This window comes from Callithrix jacchus, chromosome 14 (genome assembly GCF_049354715.1).
Source record: "Callithrix jacchus isolate 240 chromosome 14, calJac240_pri, whole genome shotgun sequence".
In the NCBI taxonomy this organism is placed as follows: domain Eukaryota; kingdom Metazoa; phylum Chordata; class Mammalia; order Primates; family Cebidae; genus Callithrix; species Callithrix jacchus.
In genome coordinates, this window is record NC_133515.1 from 49,178,265 (window position 1) to 49,204,198 (window position 25,934).

General features: G+C 38.0%; 1 protein-coding gene across 5 annotated transcripts in view; it reads left to right on the forward strand.

Moving 5' to 3' along the window:
* Window positions 1-25,934, forward strand: part of SERTAD2 (SERTA domain containing 2) — a 128,793-nt gene that overhangs the window by 2,460 nt on the left and 100,399 nt on the right. Inside the window, exon 3 of one of the 5 annotated variants that reach the window (XM_054244890.2) lies at window positions 1-25,934. This exon is cut by the window's right edge and continues 8,092 nt beyond it. The exons of the other annotated variants lie outside the window; for them this stretch is intronic. Within the exon in view, the coding sequence (XP_054100865.1) occupies window positions 1-60 (60 nt within the window). The 3' untranslated portion in view covers window positions 61-25,934. 5 annotated transcript variants of the gene reach the window in all.

Genomic DNA, 25,934 nt, shown 5'->3' on the forward strand with positions numbered 1-25,934 from the left:
GGAGGCATTACAACACAGAGTTTTAAATTTCTCAGTCACTGGACAAAGTGGAGTATGTGAAGGATATGAAGAAATATGGATTATTTCTCTTTTGATATCCATCTTTTGTGTACTTGATTGCTTGTTCAGCAGTGTCATACTACAGAATTTTGTAAAATTTTAATTTGGTTTCTTGGTTGTCCATAGTTCAGAAGTACAAATACCTGTCCATATATGCTTTATGAGGATGTTGCCGTATGCATCTTTTTTTTGAAATAAAAGTAAAAATTATGAGAAATGGTTGCTGAGAATTGGCTTCTGAGGTTGCTTTTTAGAATTCAGCTGTTTTAAAATGGTATCACTCTTTTTGAATGAAGTTCTGGGCTAGTTGTCCACAAGATTCAAATTAGGCCAAACCAAACATGTTTTGAAATATTAAAGTACGGGAAAGGCCTCTTAGTAGTTCATTCTCTCCTTCTCTTTCAGAGTAACCAGAATAAGTTGTTACTAAATTTAATTTTAAAGAATAGACTGTTCCTGTACTGAAATCTGCGAAGTTGCTACAGAAACATTTCTTTTTAAAGAGCAGAAATGTGTTTATGATCAGCCCAAAGTAGTAAAGTCGAAAAGTGACTTAAATGTAAATGCTGTCTTAAAGAAATGCTTGTCATAAGCCCCAAAACCTTCCAGAGTGTTTCAGGAAGACTTATACAAAGCCTTTTTGAATTGTTTAATAAATTTTATCATGTGACCTTTTTTATAAGATCGAATTATTGAAAGATCTCATAGTACAAGGGAGTCATCCTGCCAGAGTTTGAATCTTACCACCATCCCTCACTGGCTGTGTGACCTTGGGGACATTTCTAATCTGGCCTTTGTGGGTTTTGTCCTGTGGATGGAAAGGATGACTTCTCAAGGGGTTGTTATAAGGTTGCAAGAGAGTACATGTCACCGTGCACTCCATGTTAGCTGCCCCATCATCACCAGTAGTCTCAGAGAGGTATCTAGTGTAGTCGTTAAGAGTAGGACCTCATGCTGGCTCGTGCTTAAAATCCCAGCACTTTGGGAGGCTGAGGTGGGAGAATGGCTTGAGCTCAGGAGTTTGAGACCAACTGGGTCAAGATGGTAAGATCCAGTCTCTACAAAATCGTTTTAAAAACAAAAAAAGTGGGGCCTCCAGAAGCAGATTTTGTAAGTTTAAGTACTAGCTTTTCCTCATTAAAAGTACTAGGCCAAGTCAGCCTAGATTCCTCATCTGTAAAATGGGAATAATAGCACCTACTTCATAGGATTATTGTGATTGCACAGAATGAGTTAATGTATGCAAAGATCTTGAGTAGTCTTTGGTGCATCTTTGCAAGTTTAACTCTTATGTGCCTTGTATATTTTGAAATATGAATGACTATTTTTTTAAAGATTTTTTTGTAAAGATAAAAATTATTGTTACTAAAATAAGCATAATTTTTATCAGTATGCCTGATGTTTTATGGGATTTATACTTTTATTCTAGAGTTTGTATGACCCTCTAAGAAATACAGCTACTGGGCCAGGCACAGTGGCTCATTCCTCCTCTAATCCCAGGATTTAGGGAGGCTGAGATGGGAGTATTGTTTGAGCCCAGGAATTTGAGACCAGCCTGGGCAACACAGCGAAACCCCATCTCTACAAAAGATACAAAAATTAGCTAGATGTGGTGGCAAATGATTGTAATCCCAGCTATTGAGCACTGGAGGTGGAGGCCGCGATGAGCCGTGATTACGCCACTGCATGCACTCCAGTTGGGTGACAAGACCTGTTTTTTTTTTCTTGAGACGGTCTCACTCTGTCACCCAGGCTGGAGTGCAGTGGCACAATCTCGGCTCACTGCAACCTCCGCCTCCAGAATTCAAGTGATTCTCCTGCCTCAGCCTCCCTAGTAGCTGGGATTACAGGCGTATGCAACCATGCCCAGCTGATTTTTGTGTTTTTAGTAAAGAGGAGGTTTCACCATGTTGGCAAGGCTGGTCTTGAACTCGTGACCTCAAGTGATATACCCGCCTCAGCCTCCCAAATTGCTGGGATTACAGGCATGAGCCACCACACCTGGCAAGACCCTGTTTCAAAAAAAAAATAATAAGGAAAAGAACTTTAGCCGATCCCCTTTCATTTAAACTTGCATAATAGAATGTACATACCTCTATTGTAAGTGTAACACATATCACACATTTGCTGTGATCTGTGACTTTCTCTCCTGTTAAACAGAAAACTCTTTGAGGGTAAGAATAGTATTTCATTTATAATTTAATCTCCAGTGCCCAGTGCCTTGTATTTAAAGAAGCTTAATTAATGCCTGTGAAATTAATTAAAACTCTCATGTTTATAGTAGTTGAGTGACATTATAAGTGCTATTGAAGAGAATGCTATTATTTGTATTATTGAATTGAATTTTCACTTTCTCAATTATTTTTGCAAATAGAGAATAAATGAGAGGAATTACACTATAATTTACTTTTAATTATGGAACTTTTTTATTTTCAAGGTTAAACAGAAAAGTATCCCTCTTGTATCCTCCTTTGATACCTGACATGTCCAGTTTTTAATCATAGTCTTCTGACTCCCACACTTTCTGTCATTAAATTGGATATTGTTAATAATTAATATGAATTATATGAATTAGATTTGGAATGTCTCAAAAATGATGATATGATGTTATCTGCTACAGATTAATGATAATAAAGAGAATTTATCAGCCTAATCCTATGAAATTAAAATGGCACCATTTCCTTCAGGACCACATCCTTATTCTCTTTCCATTCAAGAGTGAAACTCCTTCTCTTGAGCAGTCTTAATAAATAATTAGCTATTGAAATAGCTGCACCAGGAATCATAAAGGAAGTATATGTAATTGGTAAATAAGACCCTTACACTTTAAACTTCACCAAACGCTTAATAGGTGTTATTCAATTGGGGAATATATTTTTAAAAATAAGCAAAGTTGATGGGGCCTACCACCTGTCTCATTTATAGAATCATTCTATTTTACTTGTCAATAAAATCCAGTCTAATTACTGAGTCCTCTGAAGTTATAAAAAGCCAGAATTATGTTTCATTAGAGATCCTTGATGATAAAGTCTGAATACTAATCTACTCAGAATTGTTACAGTGTTCCATCATATTGTTAAAACTTTTCAAACACATATATGAAATATCTATTACAATGTGCGTAATTTTGTATATATAAATCTTTGTTTAACCAAATCATCAGTTATCCAGTTTTGTTGAAAATATTACATTTTCATTGGCTAAAACAATTAATTTAGAAAACTTGTCCTTTTTTTTTTTGCTTTTATACATTTAAAGCAGCTGATCTAAAGTGAAACTTTAAAAATTAATGATTTATAAGCACTTAGAAACTGTACTTTGGTGTCTGGTATGCAAGACTGAAAGTCTCTTTATTTTTCATTTGACGCATTTTAGCATGACATTTATTCTGTAGTTCATACCTCTTTCAGCTTTTTTTTTGTGTGTGTGTGTGTGAGGATGTTTGGGTGTTTATTAGTATTTTACAGACATATACAATGTCTGCAGGTTTTGTTTAAAAACCAGTGTTTGTTGTGTATAATTATTTGGAAAGAAGAGCAAGGAGGGGTCGAAGTAACCTTTGAGGCTTGTGATTTCTACCCTTGTCTTCTTATATTAGGAATATAGATAACTACCTATATATTTTATTACTAATTAAAAGGAGAAGGAAATAATATGTGCATTATCTTATGACCTAAACTAAGAATTAAGGTCCACAAAGTTCTGTACGGAGTGATGCTACTGATTGGCATGTGACCTTGAGCATTACACTTAACCTCTACCGCTCTCCATGAGTGAAGGCATTTACCCTCTGCTCACTCACAGAGGAAGTTGTAGGGGTCAGCTGTAAGTGCTTTTTGAAAGCATTTGAGAAGGACACAATGCAAGCAAATACAAAGTAAACATTAGCATTTAGAAATGAGTATTTGTTCATCATTATTTAAAAGTTGTGATCTTTCAGATTTTTTATCTAAAGGGCATTTTTTCTTTTAATTTTATATGTGAAGAGACTTCTTACTAGTATGTTCACAAAAATGTATATATGATACCTTTTAAAGAAGCAAGGAACTTTGGTTTAGCTGAATGGGGTTTTAAATGTTAACACTGAGTTTTTGGTACATCCTGAGTTATAGCAGATGTTGCTATTCTTGAGAACAAACTTCAGGTATCTGAGAAGTAATACATTTTATTAAGTTAAAGTTTATAAAGCTTACACTTGCATTGCAGGAAAGCATGTTGAGACTTAGATTCCATTTAGCCATCTATTCAAATAGAAAAATTATATTATTTACTTTTAAATTTCAAAAGAATTACCTAGCTATAGGACCCCTCTTGTTTTATTACTATTTTTGAGAAGAATGGAATCCCTGGAAAGGACCCTTCTTTATACCCATTTTTTTTAAACCTTGAATGAAGTGAAATATGCATATTTCAGACTATAGTGGCATGGAGAATTTGATTTATTTCAGCTAATTTTGTATTTCAGAAAGCTAGGGAGCACAGGTGTGGAAAGGCTGTATTTTAAGAAACAAGTGTTTTTTTCCCCCTTTCTTGTCCCTAAGAATGAGTTATGAATTATTAAAATTTAAAAGTCAAAGACTTAGAGTTAGCATTATATACAGTTTTGTCTCTCTGATTAATAGCAGAATTATCACAACCTCATAATATTACTCACTTTTTTTTGTTTTTTGAGACGAAGTGTCACTCTGTTGCCTACGTTGGAGTGCAGTGGCGCGATCTCGGCTCACTGCAACCTCTGCCTCCCGGGTTCACGTGATTCTCCTGCCTCAGCCTCCCGAGTAGCTGGGATTACAGGTGCATGCCACCATGCCCTGCTAATTTTTTGTATTTTTAGTAGAGATGGGGTTTCACTGTGTTCTCCAGGATGGTCTTGATCCGCTGACGTCATGATCCACCTGCCTTGGCCTCCCAAAGTGCTGGGATTATAGGCATGAGCCACCGTGCCTAGCCCTGATATTACTAACTTTTTTAAGTAAATATGAAATTCTAGTGTACTCAGAATAACAACTATTAAAACAAGTAAGGCATGTAAAGAAATATTATTTCTTTGAACTGACATTAAGAAGAGTGAATAATGATCCTCAAATGTGAGGTTTCTGAGCAGAAAGCAACTTCAAAAAACATATTGTCCTTACTGTTCAGTAGCCAACTGAATGAAACTTAGAATCATCAGTTTTCTTTTTGAATTTAAAGTTCACATTGATGTTTATAATGTGTGTGTGTTGATATCTATAACTCTTTGGTTTTGAATATTTACCTTTAACATATTAAATGAAATGACCAAACTAATCTACCTTTTATTTAAATTTTATCTATTTTTTACAACCTTCTTTTTGTTCTTACATTGTATTTCAGTTTTCTTAATATTTCCATGTTTTCCTTTTTCCTTTTATGCAGCATATTTTTTTATTTTACTCTATCTTCTGTCTTCCTCCCAAGAATCATAGGAATTCTTTTTCCTTGATCATAGCAGGTTTTTTCCGTTAGCTCCCTTTGCATTTGCCTCTATATAAGGTATGGAGTAGGGGTTATTTATTTATTTTAGTCTGCTTTATGAGACTGATGGAAAGACATTCTCCATAGAACATTCGCCTTGCCTTGTTTCAGAAGATGAGCTCTCTGATCATCTTATCTACACAAACTTAAGGGACCACATCATAAACCTAAGACCAAGTTTTAGCTTGTGTGAGGTGGTAACAAGGGAAAACTGTAACATGTTTATTATTTACTGATTTTCTATTAATCTATTTTATGTGGAGGAGCCCAGATTTTTTTCTGTTCACATCATCTTGAAATGTCCAAGCTTTTTTTTTCTTTCCCTCCATATCTGGTGCCCCGGTAAGTTTTGGAGGTTGTTTCTGCCATGATCATCGCCACCTGACCACGAGGAGGGTGACTTGCCCGAGAACATCACATTAGCTGGGATGAGCAGCTCCTTTGTTTTGTTTTGTTGTTAGCTCCTTAAAACCAGGCAGAACATCAGACCATGTCCACTGTGAGATTTTCTAATGTTCACCATTGTGGAATTATTAATGGTCCCTAGTGAAGTAACCATCAGCTTCATTATCTTCCATGGTTTCAACTCAAATGAAATGTATCCCTTTGAGTTAACTTTAGTTTTGATTTTAAGAGTTCTTATCCAGAAAATCAAAGTATAAAAATAAACATGTATTTTTAAATGTAAAAGATTTACATAAAAATCCTATAAGTAAAAAAGTTTTTGTAAGTACCAAACTTCATTGATCTGGAGAAAATATTTAATAGTTTCTCAGAATATCTGATATTATTCAGATATCAGTAGTAAAAGAGCTTTAAATTTGATTAAGCAAAAATAAATCCTCCTTTTGATTTAAAAAGCAAAGTCTATTTTTACTTTTTATTTAAACAATTTGAATACAAAATTAGATAAACTGAGTTTTGGAGTTGATTAAATAAGGATTTCCCAGAAGTGGTACTTTATAAAATGTATGCCTTGTGGAAGAAGTTTGATCTTTATTATACAGATACATCCCATTTTTGGCTTCTGTTCATTTACTCATGTAGTTAATTCAACAGGTATTTATTGAGCACTTACTATGGGTTAGCTACTCTTGATAAACACGTTTGAAATAGTGGGGAAGAAGAGGGATGAATATGCCTGCCCTTATGGAAATTCCAAACTATTTTGGGAGTGTTTACAACTTGTTATCTATTATTTGGTGTAGTTATAATTAAGCATTATACAATAATGACCTGAAAAAAGTAAGGATTCTTTCAATGGATTTTACGCCTGCTGACTTGGTGTAAAAGAAACCCTAAATCCTAAAACAAAATTCCACTTAAGTGGACAATTCTTATTTGAATTTGAGTTGAAATATTAAAAAACAATACTGTCAGTAGTTTCTAACAGAAATCATGAATCATCCTCATTTCTGAACCCTGGAAAACCTTACAGTGGACAGAGTCTGAAATTTCTCCTAGGTTTTCTTTACACTTTTAAGTTGTTTTCTCCTATTGCTTTGTTTTTTTTGTAACAGAGCCTGAGAATAAGGATAGCACTGAAAATTGCACAATGGAAATGGAGGCATCTCTGCTATATTGCATAATTAACAAGAAAATCTTAAGTTTTCTTTGTCTTAAGAAATTAGTATACATTAAGAACTAATTTTTTGTTTCTATGATTGTACTATGTAATTTCCTTAACAAACAAATAAAATCCTTAGGGTTTATTTCCACCTCGAATGTTAAAGTAGATATACCTAAGTATCTATGCAGTAAAACTAGCATTCATACTGTATAATATATATTGATTTTTATTAATTGTTTTATTTTTATTCATAAATGTTTAATACGTGTCCTAAGTGCTTGAGGGTATCAGAGGCTAATAATAAGAAATGTCATCTGCTTATAATGGTGTTCACAGTCTAGTTAGAGACAAAAGAACCCCACATGAAAATTAAAGCATTTATATTAGGTAATATGTGATTTAGCTTAGTGGGAAGTCTAGTGTAGGCCACTACAGTAAGCCTAATCTTGCATCAAGTGAACTTACTATGTAGAAGAAGTTCTAGGTGGCCTTCCTGGGAATCCATCCTTCCTTTTAAGTCTGGACAAAGATGGTTAGCAGGCTTTCTTTTTATGTTAATTATCTAGAAAGTCTTTTTGTCCTTGGACACCTAAGGGTAGAATATTCTCTGCGCTAGCTGTTGTAGTGCCTCAGCAAGAGAGGGAGGGAGGAAGAGGGAATGGAGCACACATTCTACCCATTTATTACATTCACAAGCTATCACCTTTGGAAGCAAAAATTGCACCTGAGAATAGAATATATGGACACAGTATGAGTACATTTTAGGTTCTTGAGAATAACAATTATTTAAGACTGGGCACAGTAGCTCACGCTTACAATCCGTGTGCCTTGGGAGGCTGAGTTGAGAAGATTGCTTGAGGCTAGGAGTACGAGACCAGCATGGGCAACATAGTAAGACCCCTGTCTTCGAACACAAAAAACTTAGCTATAGGTGGTAGTGCGCACCTGTGGTCCTAGCTAGCTACTTGGGGGGCTGAGACAGAAGGACGGCTTGAGCCCAGTAGGTTAAGGATACAGTGAGCTATGACTGAGCCACTGCACTCAAGCCTAGGCAACAGAGTAAGACACTGTTTAAAAAAAAAATTATTTCAGGCTGGGCGTGGTGGCTCACGTCTGTAATCCAAGCTCTTTGGAGGCCAAGGCGGGTGGATCACCTGAGGTTGGGAGTTCAAGACCAGCCTGACCAACAGGGTGAAACCCTGTCTTTATAAAAAAAAAAAAAATTATTTCAAAGCTTTATGAAGTCTGATACATCAATATGGGCCCCATGGACAAAGGGAGTTCCCTGAAAATGGAAGACTCACTGGAAGGGGAGTTAAAACGTGGAGTTGGAAGCTTTTGATAGTTACTAGAGATACTTCCTCAGTTTTCCCTAAAGTAGCCCTTCCCACAAGATGGGTGTCCTCCAGGCCTAATATGACAAATTTAGGAAGTTTGCATATATTGCTGTGATTTATAGATATAATCTTTGTAAATTGTTTTGCTTTGGAATTAGCTGAAGATCCTGATGTGTGTGTGTGTGTGTGTGTGTGTGTTTAAATTCTCAAATGTAATGTGTGACTGTGGCTTTTGTTTTCATTTTCTTGGATATATGAAAATATTAAGCATTGCTTTGTTTTTATAGTGCAGGTGTTTGTTTATTTGAAGCTAAATCTAAGACAGAATAATGCAATGTATGCTTGCCTCTTAGATTTAAATTAGGGGGAAAAGTCCAGGTACAGTGGCTCATGGCTATAATTCCAACACTTTGGGAGGCTGAGGAGGGCAGATCACCTGAGGTCAGGAGTTTGAGACCAGCCTGACCAACATGGTGAAACCGCATCTCTACTAAAAATACAAAAATTAGCTGGGTGTGCTGGCAGGTGCCTGTAATGCCAGCTACTTGGGAGGCTAAGGCAGGAGAATTGCTTGAATCTGGGAGGTGGAGGTTGCAGTGAGCTGAGTTCATGCCACTGCACTCCAGCCTGGGAGACAGAGCAAAACGCCATCTCAAAATAAATAAATAAATAAAAAGAAATAAATTAGGAGAAAAAAATCCCCAAAGCCTCAGTGTTTATTTTATCTGTTAATAAAAGTATTTGGACCCTTATGTGGATACTTCCTTTTTCTTTTTCTTTTTTTTAAAGATAATCTGTATGAAGAGTTTCTTTTCCTGAAAACTGTTTCTCCTAGAACCGTCACTCAATCTATATGATTCAAAAAGCCACTAAAGGTAGTTATGTTAATTATCTAGAAAGTCGTGATGGTTTTGAGGGTATATACATATGTCACAACTTACTAAATTGTACATTTTAAATATATGCACTTATCGTATATTAAGAACACTTTTTTAAAAAGCCACCCAGATTGTAAGGTATGTTATCAAGATAAAATACCTGTTATAAGAATTATATTTTTTAAGTTTGTTATTTATTTTTTATTTCTTTATTTCATCCACCAAAAGGATATTGATGAGATATTTCATTCACCTATATCTCATACCCCAGACACACATATTTCAAGTAAGAAAGACAAATAGAATTAAGGAGGCCTTTGTGCCTATTGAAATTTAGGTATAGGACCTTAGAGAGCTTTTTACCATATGTAAAAATATGGAGAAAAGACTCACTAGAGTATCTTTAAATAATTTGCACAAATTTGAATGTGGAGAATTGGAGTTGTGTATTCTTCAAGGAATCCTTTTCTTATAGTTTAACAGATTATGACTCATCTTTGGCAAGGAGTAAAGAGCATGATTTTAGTGAGGCTCTTTCCTCCCCTTTTCTTTCTTTCTTTCTTTTTTTTTTTTTTAGAAGAGGTTAAATGGCTTAATGCTTTTTAAATATTCCTTTCTCTCCCCCGCATGTTATACATTAAATTTTGGCATGTTGGGCCATAGACTCTGTGAATAGATTTGTTTAGGGAAAAACTAGGTTTGTTCCATTATTCTTGCTTCTATGGTCTTGAGCACAGTACAGATACCTTGATATGTTTGTTAGTTGGTGGTTTAATGTTAACCGAATATTCCTTATGTTATCCAGTATATATTATATCAGGTAAATTTCTGTATGTATAATATAAAAAAAATTTTTTTTTGAGACAGGGTCCTGCTCTGTCACCCAGGCTGTAATACAGTGGTATGATCACTACCCACTGTAGACTCAGCCTCCCAGGCTCAAGCAATCCTCCCACCTCAGCCTTTTGAGTAGCTGGGTCTACAGGTATACACCATCACTCCTAGATAAGTTTTAATTTTTTTTTTTTTTGAGATGTTTCGCCCTTGTTGCCCAGGCTGGAGTGCAATGGTGCTGTCTTGGCTCACTCCAATCTTTGCCTCCCAGGATCAAGTGATTCTCCCTCCTTGGCCTCCCGAGTAGCTGGAGTTACAGGTGCCCACCCACCACACCTGGCTAATTTTTTGTATTTTTAGTAGAGATAGGGTTTCACCATGTTGGCCGGGCCGGTCTTGAACTCCTGACCTTCAGGTTATCCACCTGCCTTGGCCTCCCAAAGTGCTAGGATTACAGGGGTAAGCCACCGTGCCCAGTCAATTTTTAAATTTTTTTGTAGAGATGGAATCTTACCATGTTGTTCCAGCTGGTCTTGAATGCCTGGCCTGAAGCAATCCTCTTGCCTCAGCCTCCCAGAGTGCTGGGATTACAGATATGAACCACAGTGCCAGGCTGAAGCTTCTTTATTGTTGGATTTAATGCATAGGTTAAATTTAGAACATTGGCAAATTTTCATGAATTAAAAAAATAGTCTAGAAAAATGATCAGAGTTGTGTTTCTGGGGTTGGGACTATCAGGGCATTAATGAGTGATTTGGAAGCTCTAGCTCTTTCTACAACACTGGTAGGATATAACCTAGAGGAGAAGCCCTGGGTTATTGTAATGTAGAGCCACACTGTTCTCTAGGATGCTATCTCTCATACCATATTCCCCCATACCCAAGCTTTCTATTGTAGAACTTTTCAGACATGTAGAAAACCTAACAGAATAATTCAACAAACACCCATATTCTCCCTACCCAGATTCAGTAGTTATTAACCTTTTGCTATATTGGCTTTATAAGCCTGTCCCTCTTTCTCTGTATGAATACTTTTTACCTGTACCATGTGAAGTTAAGTTTCAAGCATCACAAATACTTACCATTAAACGCTTCAGAATATATGTTCTGAGAATAAGAACATTTTCCTACATAACCACAATAGCATTATCACACCTAGGAAAATTGGTAATAACTTGGAATGCTTTTCAAAAAATCAGTTCATTAAAGGCACATGAATTTATATTCTAGTAAAAATTAAATTCATATAAAGCGAGAAGTTTCATAGAATATGGAATTCTGGAAATTTCTGGTAAAGATACGCATTTCTTCTCTGTGTTTGCTAGTAAGGCCACTACTTGAAACATTTTTGTGAGGTAAACACATTTTCTATGTTTGGTGAGGTAAAATATTTCTGACTCTCCCATTGTATGATCATAGCCATGAGAAGAAAGAAACATTCTCAAAGATCATGTCACAGTGTGGTTTAGAGGAAAAAGCTCAGTTTTGAGTCAGAAGGATCAGTGTTGGTTCAAACAGTTGCTCTGCCAACTTCCCTGCAGGTGACCTTGCAGTGAAGTTCTTGTATCAGTTAAGATGCTTTCAGAAACTGCCCTCAAGCTCACTGGAATCATTAGGAAATGTGTTTTCAGAAAAAATTCAGAGGCAGGGCAGGCTTCAGGGTTGGTCAGTTCTGTAGCTCAGGTTACGTGTCTTTCTGCTGTGCCAGGCTCCTTGTTGGCTCTGACTTTGTTTCAGCTTCTTCCTCCAGTGGGTTTATAGCCATACATTACTATATTCAGAAGTCAGAAACCTCTCCACAGGGATGGACTGTCAGTTTTCCTGTCTGATCGGGCATCTCAGCTCACTTCTGGACCAGTAACTGTCTTCAGAGAGCATTCTGCCCTGGATGGCTTGGACTGACCTGTAACCCTGACCCTAGAGCCAGGATGGGGTTCCATTAGGTAGAGGAAGGGAGGAATAAATGTTGGGTATGTCTCTAAGACTCCATTTTCTTTGCTGTAAAATAGTAACAGTGATATCTACCTCTATGCATATTACTTGTTATCAAATAAGTAAAGCAACAAACACAAAGCCGATCTTTAATAAATGTTCATTCGTGGCCCGGTGCGGTAGCTCACGCTTGTAATCCCAGCACTTTGGGAGGCTGAGGCGGGTGGATCATGAGGTCAGGAATTCAAGACCAGCCTGTCCAATATGGTGCAACCCTATTTCTACTAAAAAATACAAAAATTAGCTGGGTATGGTGGTGCACACCTATAGTCCCAGCTACTTGGGAGGTTGAGGCAGGAGAATCGCTTGAACCCAGGAGGTGAAGGTTGTGATGAGCTGAGATGGTGCCACTGCACTCCAGCCTGGGTGATAGAGTGAGACTCTATCTCAAAAAAAATTAAAATAAAATAAAATAAATGTTAATTCCTATTCTTTCTTCTCTCCTTTCAATCTTATATAAAATTCCATTTTCCTTTGATGCTGCCACACTCCATACTAGTGAGCATTTGTCAGTGACTCTCCCTTGGCTGGTCTCCTACCTGACCTCTCACCTCACTGTCTAGGGCATAGCATTTTATGTGAGCTTTGCAAATTGGTCAGACCTTCCATTAACCTATCTTGCCCATCTTATTTTTTTTCTCATATATTTCTTTTAAATTTATTCCATAATATATACCTAGAAACATCTTCTATTTCTCAACTTCACTTGATATTTTTCCAAAGCCAAGGAAGGGAAATTGTTAACAATGTGGACAAGGCCAGGCATGGCAGCAAGTACCTGCAGTCCCAGCTACTCTGGAGGCTCAGGCAGAAGAATCACTTGAGCCCAGGAGTGCAAGATCAGCCTGGGAAACACAGCAAGACCCCACATTTAAAAAATAACACTTAAAAAAAAACAGTGTGTTGTACATATTTATCAAATGTGAAGAAAAATGTCTTCAGCTTTACTCTTCATAAAAACAGAGTTGAAATAGATTTCCCCTTTTATGAAAAGAAAACCATGATGACCCATGAAAAGGTCAGCAAAATAAAGTGCTGTTTGAAATATAGTATCTTGTTTGTCCAGGATAGACCAGGTCTTTGATATTTCAGGAAAATCTAGACTCACCACAGTAGTTTAGCTGCTCCAGTTTCATCAGAACTTCCTTTTAAAAAAAATTGTGTCTAAGTGGAGCATGGTGGCTCATGCCTGTAATCCCAGCACTTTGGGAGGCCAAGGCAGGCGGATGGATCATGAGGTCAGGAGTTTGAGAACAGCCTGGCCAACATGGTGAAACCTCGTTTCTACTGAAAATACAAAAATTAGCCCGGTGTGGTGGTGGGTGCCAGTAGTCCCAGTTACTTGGGAGGCTGAGGCAGGAGAATTGCCTGAACCTGGGAGGTGGAGGTTGCAGTGAGCCGAGATCACGCCACTACACTCCAGCCTGGGTGACAGAGTAAGAGTCTGTTTCAAAAAAAAAATGTGTCTAATTTACCAATAAATCTTTTTTGGATTCTTTTGTCTTGAACCCTCTCATACCTACTTTAAGAGAGAGTCATCTTCCGAAGATGTGTTTTCCAAATACTGTATGTCGGAACAATGGAGGGTCTTTGTTCAGGCATGCCCTATTGAAAATAGAGAGAAAAGAATTGTCGTATTTTTTCACCCGGGGGATTTCTAAAGCACTTCTGAAACACCTGTAATGTCCTGCAAAATTGCCACAACCCAATTACATGGGATGATTTTTCCTTTTGAATTTTCTTCCAAAATGACAGGATTACTCTTAAAGGAAAGTTATTGATCCCTGTTGACCCCTGTAAGTAGAACGTTTTAACTCTGCCACCCTCCATGGCAAGAGTATAGAGGAAGGGTGAAAAGTCTGCTGTTCTGCTTGACTTGGAAGGTGCTGAACCCTGGCTTGTGCCTTTCTGTTACATTTTTTTCAGTGTCTTTAATTTTTAGATTTAGTGGTATCTATTGATCTTTTAGGCTCTGTGAATACTGAAAATACTCCGATTTTGAATGGTTCCATCCATAATTCAGAGCTCCTGCTAGTATGAATCTTTTCAGCCAGAGAGATGGTTTTTAAAGGAACTCTTTAAGTATGTGTTGATGTTTTTTACATATCTCAAATTAGGTTCTGTTATTGTAATGCTGCAAATGAAAGCAAAACTCGGAGATAAATTATAATTTTATTGAAGAAGCCAGAGAAGGGACATTGTGGCTATAATTTTGGTTAAAAGTGCTGAGTTTTGAGAATAAAAAATTTGAAATTCATATTGCATTCCTTAAAGGGCTACTGGTTATTTTTAAGGAGGATGAAATATGATTATAACTTAGGAAGCTTGGTTTCATTTGAGCACATTTTAAATGTTAGTGCCTTGCAGAAAAGTTTTGTGGACAAGATTCCTTTCGCTGTGTAACAAATGCTTTTACTGTTTAGCCAAGGTTTGCTACTAATGGCTCAGAGACTGAAATGAAAAGTGAAATGGCTGTTGTCTCCCCTCTGATAGCTTGATTTTATTTTTATTTCTGCTACCCACTGTTAAACAAAGAAAGCCAAGATCAGGATCCAAAAGCTCAAACAAACTAACATTTAATTTCCCAACTAGAATAAGACTGGCCTTGCCGTGATGTGAAAGTCTTGTATAGGAAACATTTATTCGTAGCTGCACAGTTGAGCATAGTGATTGCTGGATCAGGGTGTACTCTTGCCTCCAGACAGTCAAGCAGGTAAAAAACAATCGAGACTAAGAAGTCGGACTGACTCAATTTCTCTCTGTTGAGAAATGTTTTAACTGTGTTTCTTGCCCCTACTTCTTGCTCTACTTGAGAGAATGGACCAAAAGTCTAAGTAACAGCGGTTTGGAAAGCAATAAAGAGGCCAGAGTGTATTATCTGCCACTTATTACTGAGGGTATATACTCCAATGATAGAGCAATCGCTAGAGTTTTGTCTTTGTGTTTGCTTCTTTCTTGCTTCTGTCATTCCTGTGTACTATCTTGGAGCTTCTCGTGGGCAAGATCTACAACTTCAAGTTGTGTGCAATGGATTCTAAGGGCAAACTGCCATAGTTCCAAGTCATTTATTGTTTTCGTTTTTCTCGAGGAATTCTTATCCTAATGGAAACTGCAGCATGACCGGTGAAAAATTGTTGACCAGCTAAGGAAAATGTATTTACAGTAGTTTTTAAAAACTATTTGGAAAAGAGCTTATACTTGGAGAAAATTTGTCTTTACTTTGGCAAAGTCCCTAGACATAAGCTTTACTGTGTACCAGGTCATGGATCCATCTTTCCTACCTTAGCATGAATCCTTGTGGTACAAAGATACTCTTGTCTTCTCAACACTGTTGTGTTCCACTACCACTAATTTCACATCATCACTAGTGTAGTGACTACTGAATGGTCTAAGTACACTAGATTGACATGGGTCATGAATATTTGATTTTATTGGCAGTACTTATGCGTCTTAAGAACAATATGATAAAAATGGAAACATTTTCCATGTGGGCTAATTTAGGATTATTAATAGAATCATAAAGGCATTTGACCACTCTTTTTTCTGTTTTGTTCTGATATGATGATTGGACAGGGAGTTGGACAAAGAAACATTGCATAAAATGGATCACTTCGATGGTGTAGGAGAGGTGCTTGTTGCTACTACTTTTTATTTGTCTATGCAATCTACAAATCAGTTCATACGGCCTCTGACAACTGTTCTGGTGAGCTAGCTTTGTGTATTTTGGAGAAACTGTGACTTTTATTATTGAATAACTGTGTGAGTAATTATAATAATAAAACTGTGTATAAGAATATAATATAATAATTATGTGAATAATATAATAATGAAACTGTGACTTTTATTATTGAATAATTATGTGAATAGGAGTTTTAAAAAAATGGATTTTCTGTTTCCTGAAATAGAGGCCTTTTCTTTAAGATTATTTTGCTTCACTTTATGTTAGTTATTTTTGATGTTGTTGGTATGAGAATTACTCTGTTAAATTGTTTTTCAATCCAAGTTGTTGACATTCCAGCTAGCAGTATCCCTACCTTTCGCCTTTGGAATACAAAATGAGATGCACTTTGGAATACTTAAATCTTAATTTTTGAATGCTAGATGTAGGTATCAGTTCAAACTAACTACACCATTATATGAAGAGGGAAAAAAATAGGTATTTTTTTTTTTTTTTTGAGACGGAGTTTTGCTCTTGTTTATCCAGGCTGGAGTGCAATGGTGCGATCTCGGCTCACCGCAACCTCTGCCTCCTGGGTTCAGGCAATTCTCCTGCCTCAGCCTCCTGAGTAGCTGGGATTACAGGCACGTGCCACCATGCCCAGCTAATTTTTTTTTTTTTTGTATTTTTAGTAGAGACGGGGTTTCACCATGTTGACCACGATGGTCTCGATCTCTTGACCTCATGATCCACCCGCCTCGGCCTCCCAAAGTGCTGCGATTACAGGCGTGAGCCACCGCGCCCGGCCCAAAAATAGGCATTTTTATGACTAGGAAAAAGTTGTTGGCAAAGAAGAGTTCTGTTTTGTTCAGTCAGTTACTGAAATGGAATTTTTATTAGGTGTGTCTTTGAGGCTAAAATGATTTAATACTTACAGTCACCTATGAGCATTTGTGTAGTGAGTTCTTGGAACCCTTTGTGCTCCTGGAGAGCAGTTTATGTAGCAAATGTGTAGTAAGCGAGTGTATTATGACTTTCCTAGCTAGCACACCATTGAGCACGTGATGTTTCGGTGTACTGGAGTGCAGCAAGCAGTTAAGCCATGGGGTGTCAAGTAGAAGCTCAGGCACTTGGTCAACCCAGTTATAAATTTCTATTCTTCACATGTCCTCCTATTTTCTCTGTGTGCATTATAATTGGTTTTAGTGATCCTGTCAATTTGACAAACCGAAAAAGGTAACAAAAGTAAAGTCCAAATAGTCAGTAAAAGTTGAATAGGGGCAAATATTAATAAGGGTTCCTATCAATTCAGTTTCTGTTACTATTCCTCTTACTGATTGCCTTGACTGGCAAGTTGACTGTTTTACCTTATGTGAGGTTTTATTCTTTTAAAAATAGAGTTCATGAACTTTGTGCTGGCTCCAAATGTGTCAAGCTCTGCTCTCATCATTGCTTTGTTCAGTTGATAAAATTCCTGCTCATTTAAAGCATTCCTAACTCAGACTATTAACACTCCTGCCTGCCACGTTTTTGCTATCATTGTTTCACATCATTGACTTGTGTATTCAGGTGTCCTTTTTTTTTTGAGACGGAGTTTCACTCTTGTTGCCCAGGCTGGAGTGCAATGGTGTGACCTCAGCTCACCACAACCTCTGCCTCAAACAATTCAAGCGATTCTCCTGCCTCAGCCTCCTGAGTAGCTGGGATTACAGGCATGCTCCACCACACCCAACTAATTTTTTGTATTTTTAGTAGAGACGGGGTTTCTCCATGTTGGTCAGGCTGGTCTCAAACTCCTGACCTCAGGTGATCCACCCACCTCGGCCTCCTAAAGTGCAGGGATTACAGGCATGAGCCACAGTGCCAAGCCGTCAGGTATCCTTTACTACATAAAGGAATGAAGCTGGTGACAGCCATTTTCAAGTATAATCTGAAACTACTTCCAGATTTTTCTACAAAGGTATTTGGCATCTGGTTAGCACTCATGTTGGATGGGAACCCTGGGATAGCCCTTTAGGTTTCTTGACATGTTTAGGATATGTGGCCAATGTTACTTGCTGGCACCTACCCTGAAAAAGTTGAACTGGTGTCATACTTTTATGCTTCTGTTACGTCTAACTATAAAATGAAGGAAATGCTCATGGCACTTCCCCCTTATTTAGTGAGTTCTCTGCAGCTCTCAGAGGAGTTGGCCAGGGGCCGCTGGATGCCAGTCCATGTTTCTGTTCTTTTCTAGTTCCTGTAATGTAATGTTGCATAAAACGTGCACTTGTTATCTTCTTTTTTTCTTATGTTCTCCTAAAAACTGAAAAGTAATATTTGCTATTATCATCACCATTTCTCAGACACTAAGAATAAGGCCCATCTTGCTAATTATTTGACCTAGGAGTCTACGTAATGAACTGCAGAGCTAAACAGAACTTGGGATTCTTTCTGGCCTTCATTTCACTACTGAGCCACAGTTTCCACCCTTTTCAGCTACACTTAAAACAGGACCAAAGAAACTAATTTCCAGGTACCAAGAATATTTCTCGCATCTCTTCTTCAGTGTTCCAGTGTTAGGATTTATATGAGATTTATTGTATGAAGTAAAGCTTCATTGCCAGTTATAAACACGATCCACTCCCATATTATTCCTGATTTGACTGCTATCCCAGAAGGTGATGGATAGTTGAAGAAAGATTAAAATGAATGCAGCCCCTATTTTCTTTTTTGCCCTTCTAAATTTGATTTAACAGGTTGCTTGCTGCCAGGAAATTTCATGAATGGGCAAATGTTAATAAGCCAGATTTTTCCCCTTTATAGTAATAAATGTAACAGAATATCTCCCCAAAGTAGATTCAGTTAGAGTATGTTAGTACTTGAGCGAGTACTACCTGAACTTACAGGAGAAACCAACTGCAACCACTCTGAAAATGATGTGGTTCCTATAAAACTTGGTTACTGCAGTCTGAACATATTTCATGCTTTGAAATATTTTGTCCATAGTTCTTTTTGTTAGTGAATGTACAGCTTGAGGAGAGTTCTGTAAAAACTAGAATAGACTTTCTGCTTTCAAAATACTTTTTAAAAATCAAACTGAGGATAAAGTTGCCAAGTGACAGGATTTCCCCACTTTCAGAGTAACAAAAGTGAAAGTTGGATTTTGATCAATTTTGCTTAATCTTCTTAGTGAAAACCTAAGATCCAAAGTGCACGCTGAGCGCACGCACCAAGCAGTTAAGCAGTTTTGTTGTTTTAGTGCCGCTGAACGTGAACTGGTACATGTACACACATGCCACACATAAAGAGTCCATTCTTGCTCACATGCAGACCGAGAAGTCTGGCCGCAGAGGTCTTGGGCTCAGTGGTAGTTGGCAGCCTCTCTTCTCCTGTAAACAACAGCCTGACGTCACCCCATGCAGTGGTGATAGCAGACCAACTTCAGAGATTCCCAATTGACAGAATGGTGGAAGGGCTGGCTTTGATCATCTTCAGTCATGCTTGAGTGAACGCAATGCAGAGAAATGTGTTAATGTCAGACATACTGGAGTAGCCCTTAAAACTGTTTTTGAAGTACATAATCTGTGAATCTTCACATGTAATCCCAACAACAAATCTGTGTGATCAGCAAGAGAATTGTGGCTATTCCGATCATAGAAATGTGCCAGTTCAAGTCCAGAGAATACAAAAGTTGGTAAGTGGTGGTGGAGTGACTCAAATTTAGGCCTTCCAAACCCTGTCTTATCTCTCTTTCCACTATATTGAATATTTCTGTAGAATAGTAATTGTTAATTGTTCTATTCTGCTACTTCCTTTCTCACCTAAAATGTGTGGGGTGATGAATTATGGGATTCCCCCCCCCCCGTAGTCAAGACATCTGTGCATTAATGTCAGATATACTCTTTCTGCATTCAGCAACTCCTAGACAATAAGGTAACACACTCCTCTGCCTCCGAGAGAGCCTTTGAAAAATCTAGCATAAGCCTACCCTCACAGCTTAATTGGGAAGATTTATTAACAAGATGATCCTGTTGCTCATTTGGCTTCTGAAAGCTACATAAAACTGAGAGGATGAATGGTCGTAATTCTTGTGTGTTGTTAACTGGAAGAGACAAAACTAACATGAAAGGACTGCTCTATTAGTTAGAAATCAGAATTTTATTGGGGGAGGAGGAGAAAGTTGAATAGCTACTGGTGAAAATACAACTTATTAGTTATATAAAACAGTTGTCTTTTCTCATGTGTCCACTTCTGTTTTACTTTCAGGCAGTTACAAAAAGTAGAAAAAGAACTGTTACCTTTCATGATTTATATAGTTGCATATATGATTTGGGAATACTTCACATTGTAGGTAGCTCTTGGTTTTCTGTTTGTGACTGAGTTAGTTTTTCAGGGTGACCTTAAGAATAGGCGGGAAGAGTGCTTAGATATGTGTGGATTATTCACAGTGAAGTATGTGGACCTTCTGTGCTGAATGCCCAGAACTTGGAGCAGCTCACCTGAGAGGTGTATGTTTAGGGAATACAAAATTATGTTGATTTTAGTTTACCCCTGACTGAAAATGTATTAACATCCTATACATTAAAAAAGCAAATGTAGTTTTTAAAAAAACTGCTTTTTAAAAATGCTCTTGGGAGATAGTACGCACGCAAAAAACGAGTTTTAACTAAAGCTGTGATAACCAGAGGTTAATTATTTAGCAACCTCAATAAGCTAGCATCTATACAATAATTGGCTAAAATATACCCAAGAAAAAAGTACACTTGGGCCAGGCGCGGTGGCTCATGCCTGTAATCCCAGCACGTTGGGAGGCTGAGGCAGGTGAATCACCTGAGATCAGGAGTTTGACACCAGCCTGGCTAACATGGTAAAACCCCATTCTACTAAAAATACAAAAATTAGCTGGGCGTGATGAGGATAGCCTCCCGAGTAGCTGGGTGTGTCTGTGTCTGTAGTCCCAGCTACTTGGGAGGCTGTGGCAGGAGAATTGCTTGAACCTGGGAGGCAGAGGTTGCAGTGAGCCAAGATTGCACCACCACACTCCTGCCTAGGTGATTGAGCAACAGTCCATCTCAAAAACAAACAAAAAAACTACATTTTGGGTGAAAGAACTGTATCTTACTGATAAAATAAAACAACCTAAAAAGGGTATTTATTTTGCATTTTATTTCATTAAATGGAAAAAGATGTTTTGCCTTTAAAAGATGATACTACCAGTTTTTAAAATTACATCAGGCTGAAGGAATAAAATATATAAAACGTTCTTAAAGCCTCCATTTATGAAGAAACAAAGAAAACAAGTCACTGCCTTCTTATCATCTCTCTCTTTTTCCTGTGAGTGACAAAGAATAGGAGCAAGTAACAGCTGCTGGCCAAAGCCTCTCGCTTCTGTTCTGCAATTAAAGTCTCAAAGTCTGGGGCTACTGTGAGAGTGGACTGACACGTGCAGGGAGCAGCCCGAGCAATGCATTGTGCTGGGGAGCATCCTGCGGTAAGCTGCTCATGCAGGGAGTAGCCATGCAGCAGCTCAAGCTGAGAGCAGCCCTTGCAGTGCTGTGTGTACCCTGTGGGATGCAGTGCAGAAAGCAGTCAGTGCAGCAGGCATACCAGTCTGGGTCTTCCCCAACACTGCCCTTGGGAAAACCCACACCTATTCTTACAGGAATGGCAGGAGGGAGTCTGCCCAAACCAGCTTTAAGTTAAAAACAAAACAAAGCAAAAGAATTTCTAAAGTGATGCAGCTTATCATCTAACAGGCAGTGGAGTTTCTTAGCACTGCCTGAGGTTGTTTGTAATTGTAAACAAGTAGTAGTAAGGGCAGAGGCCAGATGTTAGATAACTGAAGTCAGTGGTAGAGACCAGCTGGAGAGCCAAGCTGGGCTTAGATTTTAACTCTTAAGTTGTCTTACTGTCCACTCCACACATAGATATAACATGAGCAAAAAACAAAGTAGAATTTCAATTTTAATTCTTCAGGAAAGCATTAGCTTTTTTTTAACACCTCAGAGTTTGTTGAAAAATCCATTTTGGCAGGTCGGTACAAGGAATAATAGCATCTGTATTTCTATGGTGCCTTGCAGTTTGTAAGTGCTGTCACGAGCATTATCCTATTTAACACCCACAGTCACAGCCACCTTGTGAGGTATTGTCTTTCCCATTTGACAAATGAGGAAACAGACTTCTGAGAGTTTACAGCTTGTCTAAGGACACACAACTAGTAGTCATTAGAGCCATCCTGCTCCAGTATTCCCTCCACTGTGCACCCAGCACTTTGATAGCATCTAGCTTCCTGTCTTCCCTATCTCTCACTCTCATATTTGCACAGAAAACCACAGTCTAACAATCTGCCTTAGTGACCATTCCATGTTACTTACTCACAGTAAGAACATAAATGTCATCAAAGGGTAGCTTCTTGATTGACTTTGAAGTCAATAATTGAATAAAGGAGGAGCCTTGTTATTTCTTACTTAGAACCATGCTGAATGAACCTTAGGGACCATTTTGTTCAAATATGTACATATATCTAAATCTAGAGTAAAGGCCTTCATAAGGAAAGTGAAACTCCAGTTAATTGCAAAGACTAGGGCCCACTTCCTCAAACTCAGACCATTGTGTTCTTTCTTTTAGATACCTTTTTCAACAGAGGTACAGTTCTTGTCTCAAGAGCCAATTTGACTTGAGCTTCAGATATTCCTGAGTATCTACTCTGTGCAAAGCCCTGTGTGGAATCAGCTCTGCAGGAGTTTCAGATCTAGTGAGAGAGACTTAATCTATGAGAAAATGCACCCAATGCTAAGTCTTCAGCCATTTAAAAGACTAAGAATGTCATAGATAATCCAAATTTGGTCTTGGTTGTCTGGAAAGATTTATGAAGAAGTCCTTTCTTATATGTTCTTATACGACCTCCTATTTGTAGAAAAATAGCAACTGTGGCCACTTTGGAACTTTTGGAATAATGCCACCCATTCCTGAAAAGCTGAAGTATTAAGATTAAAAGCAAATCAAACTGTGATTATTAGCACCAAGTTTCTTTTCTTTTTTTTTTTTTTGAGACGGAGTTTCGCTCTTGTGCAAATGCAGGCTGGAGTGCAATGGCATGATCTCGGCTCACCGCAACCTCCGCCTCCTGGGTTCAGGCAATTCTCCTGCCTCAGCCTCCTGAGTAGCTGGGATTACAGGCACGCGCCACCGTGCCCAGCTAATTTGTTGTATTTTTAGTAGAGACGGGGTTTCACCATGTTGATCAGGATGGTCTCGATATTTTGACCTCGTGATCCACCTGCCTCGGCCTCCCAAAGTGCTGGGATTACAGGCGTGAGCCACCGCGCCCGGCCAGCACCAAGTTTCTCTTTAGGCCTTGCCCTAAAAGTTTTAACTTAGAAAATAACATAAAACTCATATTTTATTATAAAAGCCCTGGTAATAACTTTGAGCTCCTTAAAGTACATTTTCAAAGAGCTGATGGTGAGGAAGCCACATACTTCATGGGCCTTCCCTGAGCACTGATCAGCTGAGAACCTGGAGAGCCTTTCTGAGTATACCCCCGATAATTTGGGCTGTCTGCAAGTCAAGCTGAATTGATAGGGAATGCATAATTGATCAGGATAATTACAAGTGCCGTTATATAAAAGAGATCAGTTTACCAATGAACACTCACAGAATGCCTTTATAGACCTAACTTGCACCAGAGTTAAATTTGTCTTTCTCAATAGTTGCTTTCAAAACTGAACAAACTGCATTGTATAAATGGGTCAGCTTTTACAGTATTCTGCATAAAATATTCAGATATACACAAAGGCAGTTGGATTGTAAATTTCAAGGGCAAACTAGTCTCCAATAAAGCAGGTATGGGAGGAAGCTGTGTTATGTTCTTAGAGGAATGAGTTTCTCTTTAACTTAAAAAACTGCATTCAATATCCTGCTTGCTTTGCTTGGATCATACTCAGCTTCTATTTTTTGCCTTTTAGCCAACCTCTTTTCATTTTTTCATGTTTCTGCCTCTCAGTCAGCAGTATTTGGCTATAATCAGGTGATTTTGCCCTCAGTTAGTTCTCCAGGGCCTAAGAACTCAATAGAATAGAATAATTTGGGGTTAGTTTTTTTGGTTATTTTTTGAGACAGAGTTTTGTTCTTGTCTTCCAGGCTGAAGTGCAATGGTGCAATCTCAGCTCACTGCAACTTCCACCTCCTGGGTTCAGGTGATTCTCCTGCCTTAGCCCCCCGAGTAGCTAAGATTACAGGTGCATTCTACCACACCTGGCTAATTTTTGTATTTTTAGTAAAGACGGGGTTTCACCGTGTTGGCCAGGCTGGTCTTGAACTCCTGACCTCAAGTGATCCACCCGCCTCAGCCTCCCGAAGTGCTGGAATTACAGGCATGAACCATGCATGCAGCCAATTTTGGGTTAGTTTTTAAAAAATAAAGACACTCCATTGGTAAAGGACTGTGTAGTACCTAACTACCTTAATGTGTCTCACTGGCTTTAAATCAGGACAGAGACAGAAGTAAAATATTATAAATGGTGTATACATGAGCTTTACCAAAGAGGGTTTCAGGATTCCACCTCCACTTACCATGTTTACACCAAAATATTCTTTATTTAATTATAGTAGTGAAGGGAAAGTTGAATTTCAACAGTAATCTTTCTGTATTTGTAGCTTTTAATGAATTGTGCCAGTTTCCCCTCTTCCATGATAAATGGAGTATGTTGAGGGCAGGGAGATTCATGAATTTTAGGACAATAATATGTTTATTATTTATTGAGACTGAAATTTTCAGTTCAACTCTTCAGTCTCCAAGTCTTTAGGACAAAAACAGGCATTGCATGTATTATTTAATTGAAAGTGTCAGAAACCTATGAAGGTAACTTAGCAGAAAATGGGGACTTACTGGCTTACAGGATATAAGAAGAATTGGGCCACAAAACTGTGGGAAGAGCGCTAATGCAACTGGCCTCAATACAGCCAGAACTCTCTCCATCTTTCATCTCTGCCTCTTTCCACATGTTTTTTCCATTCCTTCTCATAGCAGACCATTTCTCCATATGGCTGGAAACATGGCCACCAGCAATTTAGCCTACAGCTTCTGTTGCTGAAAAGTTCTGTGAGTGCCAAGTTAAAAAATTATAACGAAGTAACTCATGAGGTGAGGGTCACATAGAAACATGGTGACATGTGTGTTTGCCTGTATGACTATACATGGCTGGGTGGGTATTTCCCTGGATAAGAGAGAGTTGCTGGGCAGAAAATTACCCAGCATGTAAGTTCAGCACAGTGTGTCCAATTAGTGTCTTTCAAATGTTTGGACACAAACCCACAGTGAGAAATGTATTTTACGTTGAGACACACATATACACACATGTTTGAAGAAAATTTTCTTCAAAGAATACTCATCCTCACTATATACAAGGCATTCTGCTATTTTCTATTATATTCCAAGGTAGTTCATTTTTTAAAAATTCTGACTGTAACTCACCTAATTGATCTCTTGACTGAGTGGATAATGATCTGTAGTTTGAAAAATACTGTGCTAGGCATTAAAAGTATCAGGTCAGTTCATGTGTCAGTAGATATTTGGGTATAGATATTTATTGAGTCTTGAAGGAATAACTTGCATTCTAGGGACTCAAGGGTGACAAATATGTGATGTGGATGACTTTCTAGTTCCCATGGTGGAGATGGCAGCAGCTCTCCTACTAAGGAATATTCTGGAGCCTCTCCCCATCCCTTTGTAAAGTCAAGTAAGTTAAAACAAGTGTCCTGTGCTATCAGCTGCACTCCTGTTTGTTTTGGATTTACCTTTTGCTGAGAAATACCGAAATTCTGTGGACCTAGAAAATTTCCCAAAGTGCTTTCAGTTCTCTCTTAAAACAAAACATCAACACAGCTTTCTTGAAAGCTTTATTGTAGCAGCAGGAGGGGCAGCTTTCCTGATCACTGTGGTACTATTAAAGGATGGATGATATCTTTACCTATCCAGGAATCAGTTGAAAAACTCTAAGGTCTCCAACTGATTTTTAATTTTCTGTTGAAACATTTGAATCTATAACCTTCTATTTCTTAAATTGCATTAAAAGATTCAGATGGAAACTTAGTAACAGTAGTACAGATTGACTTCTGAATGTGACA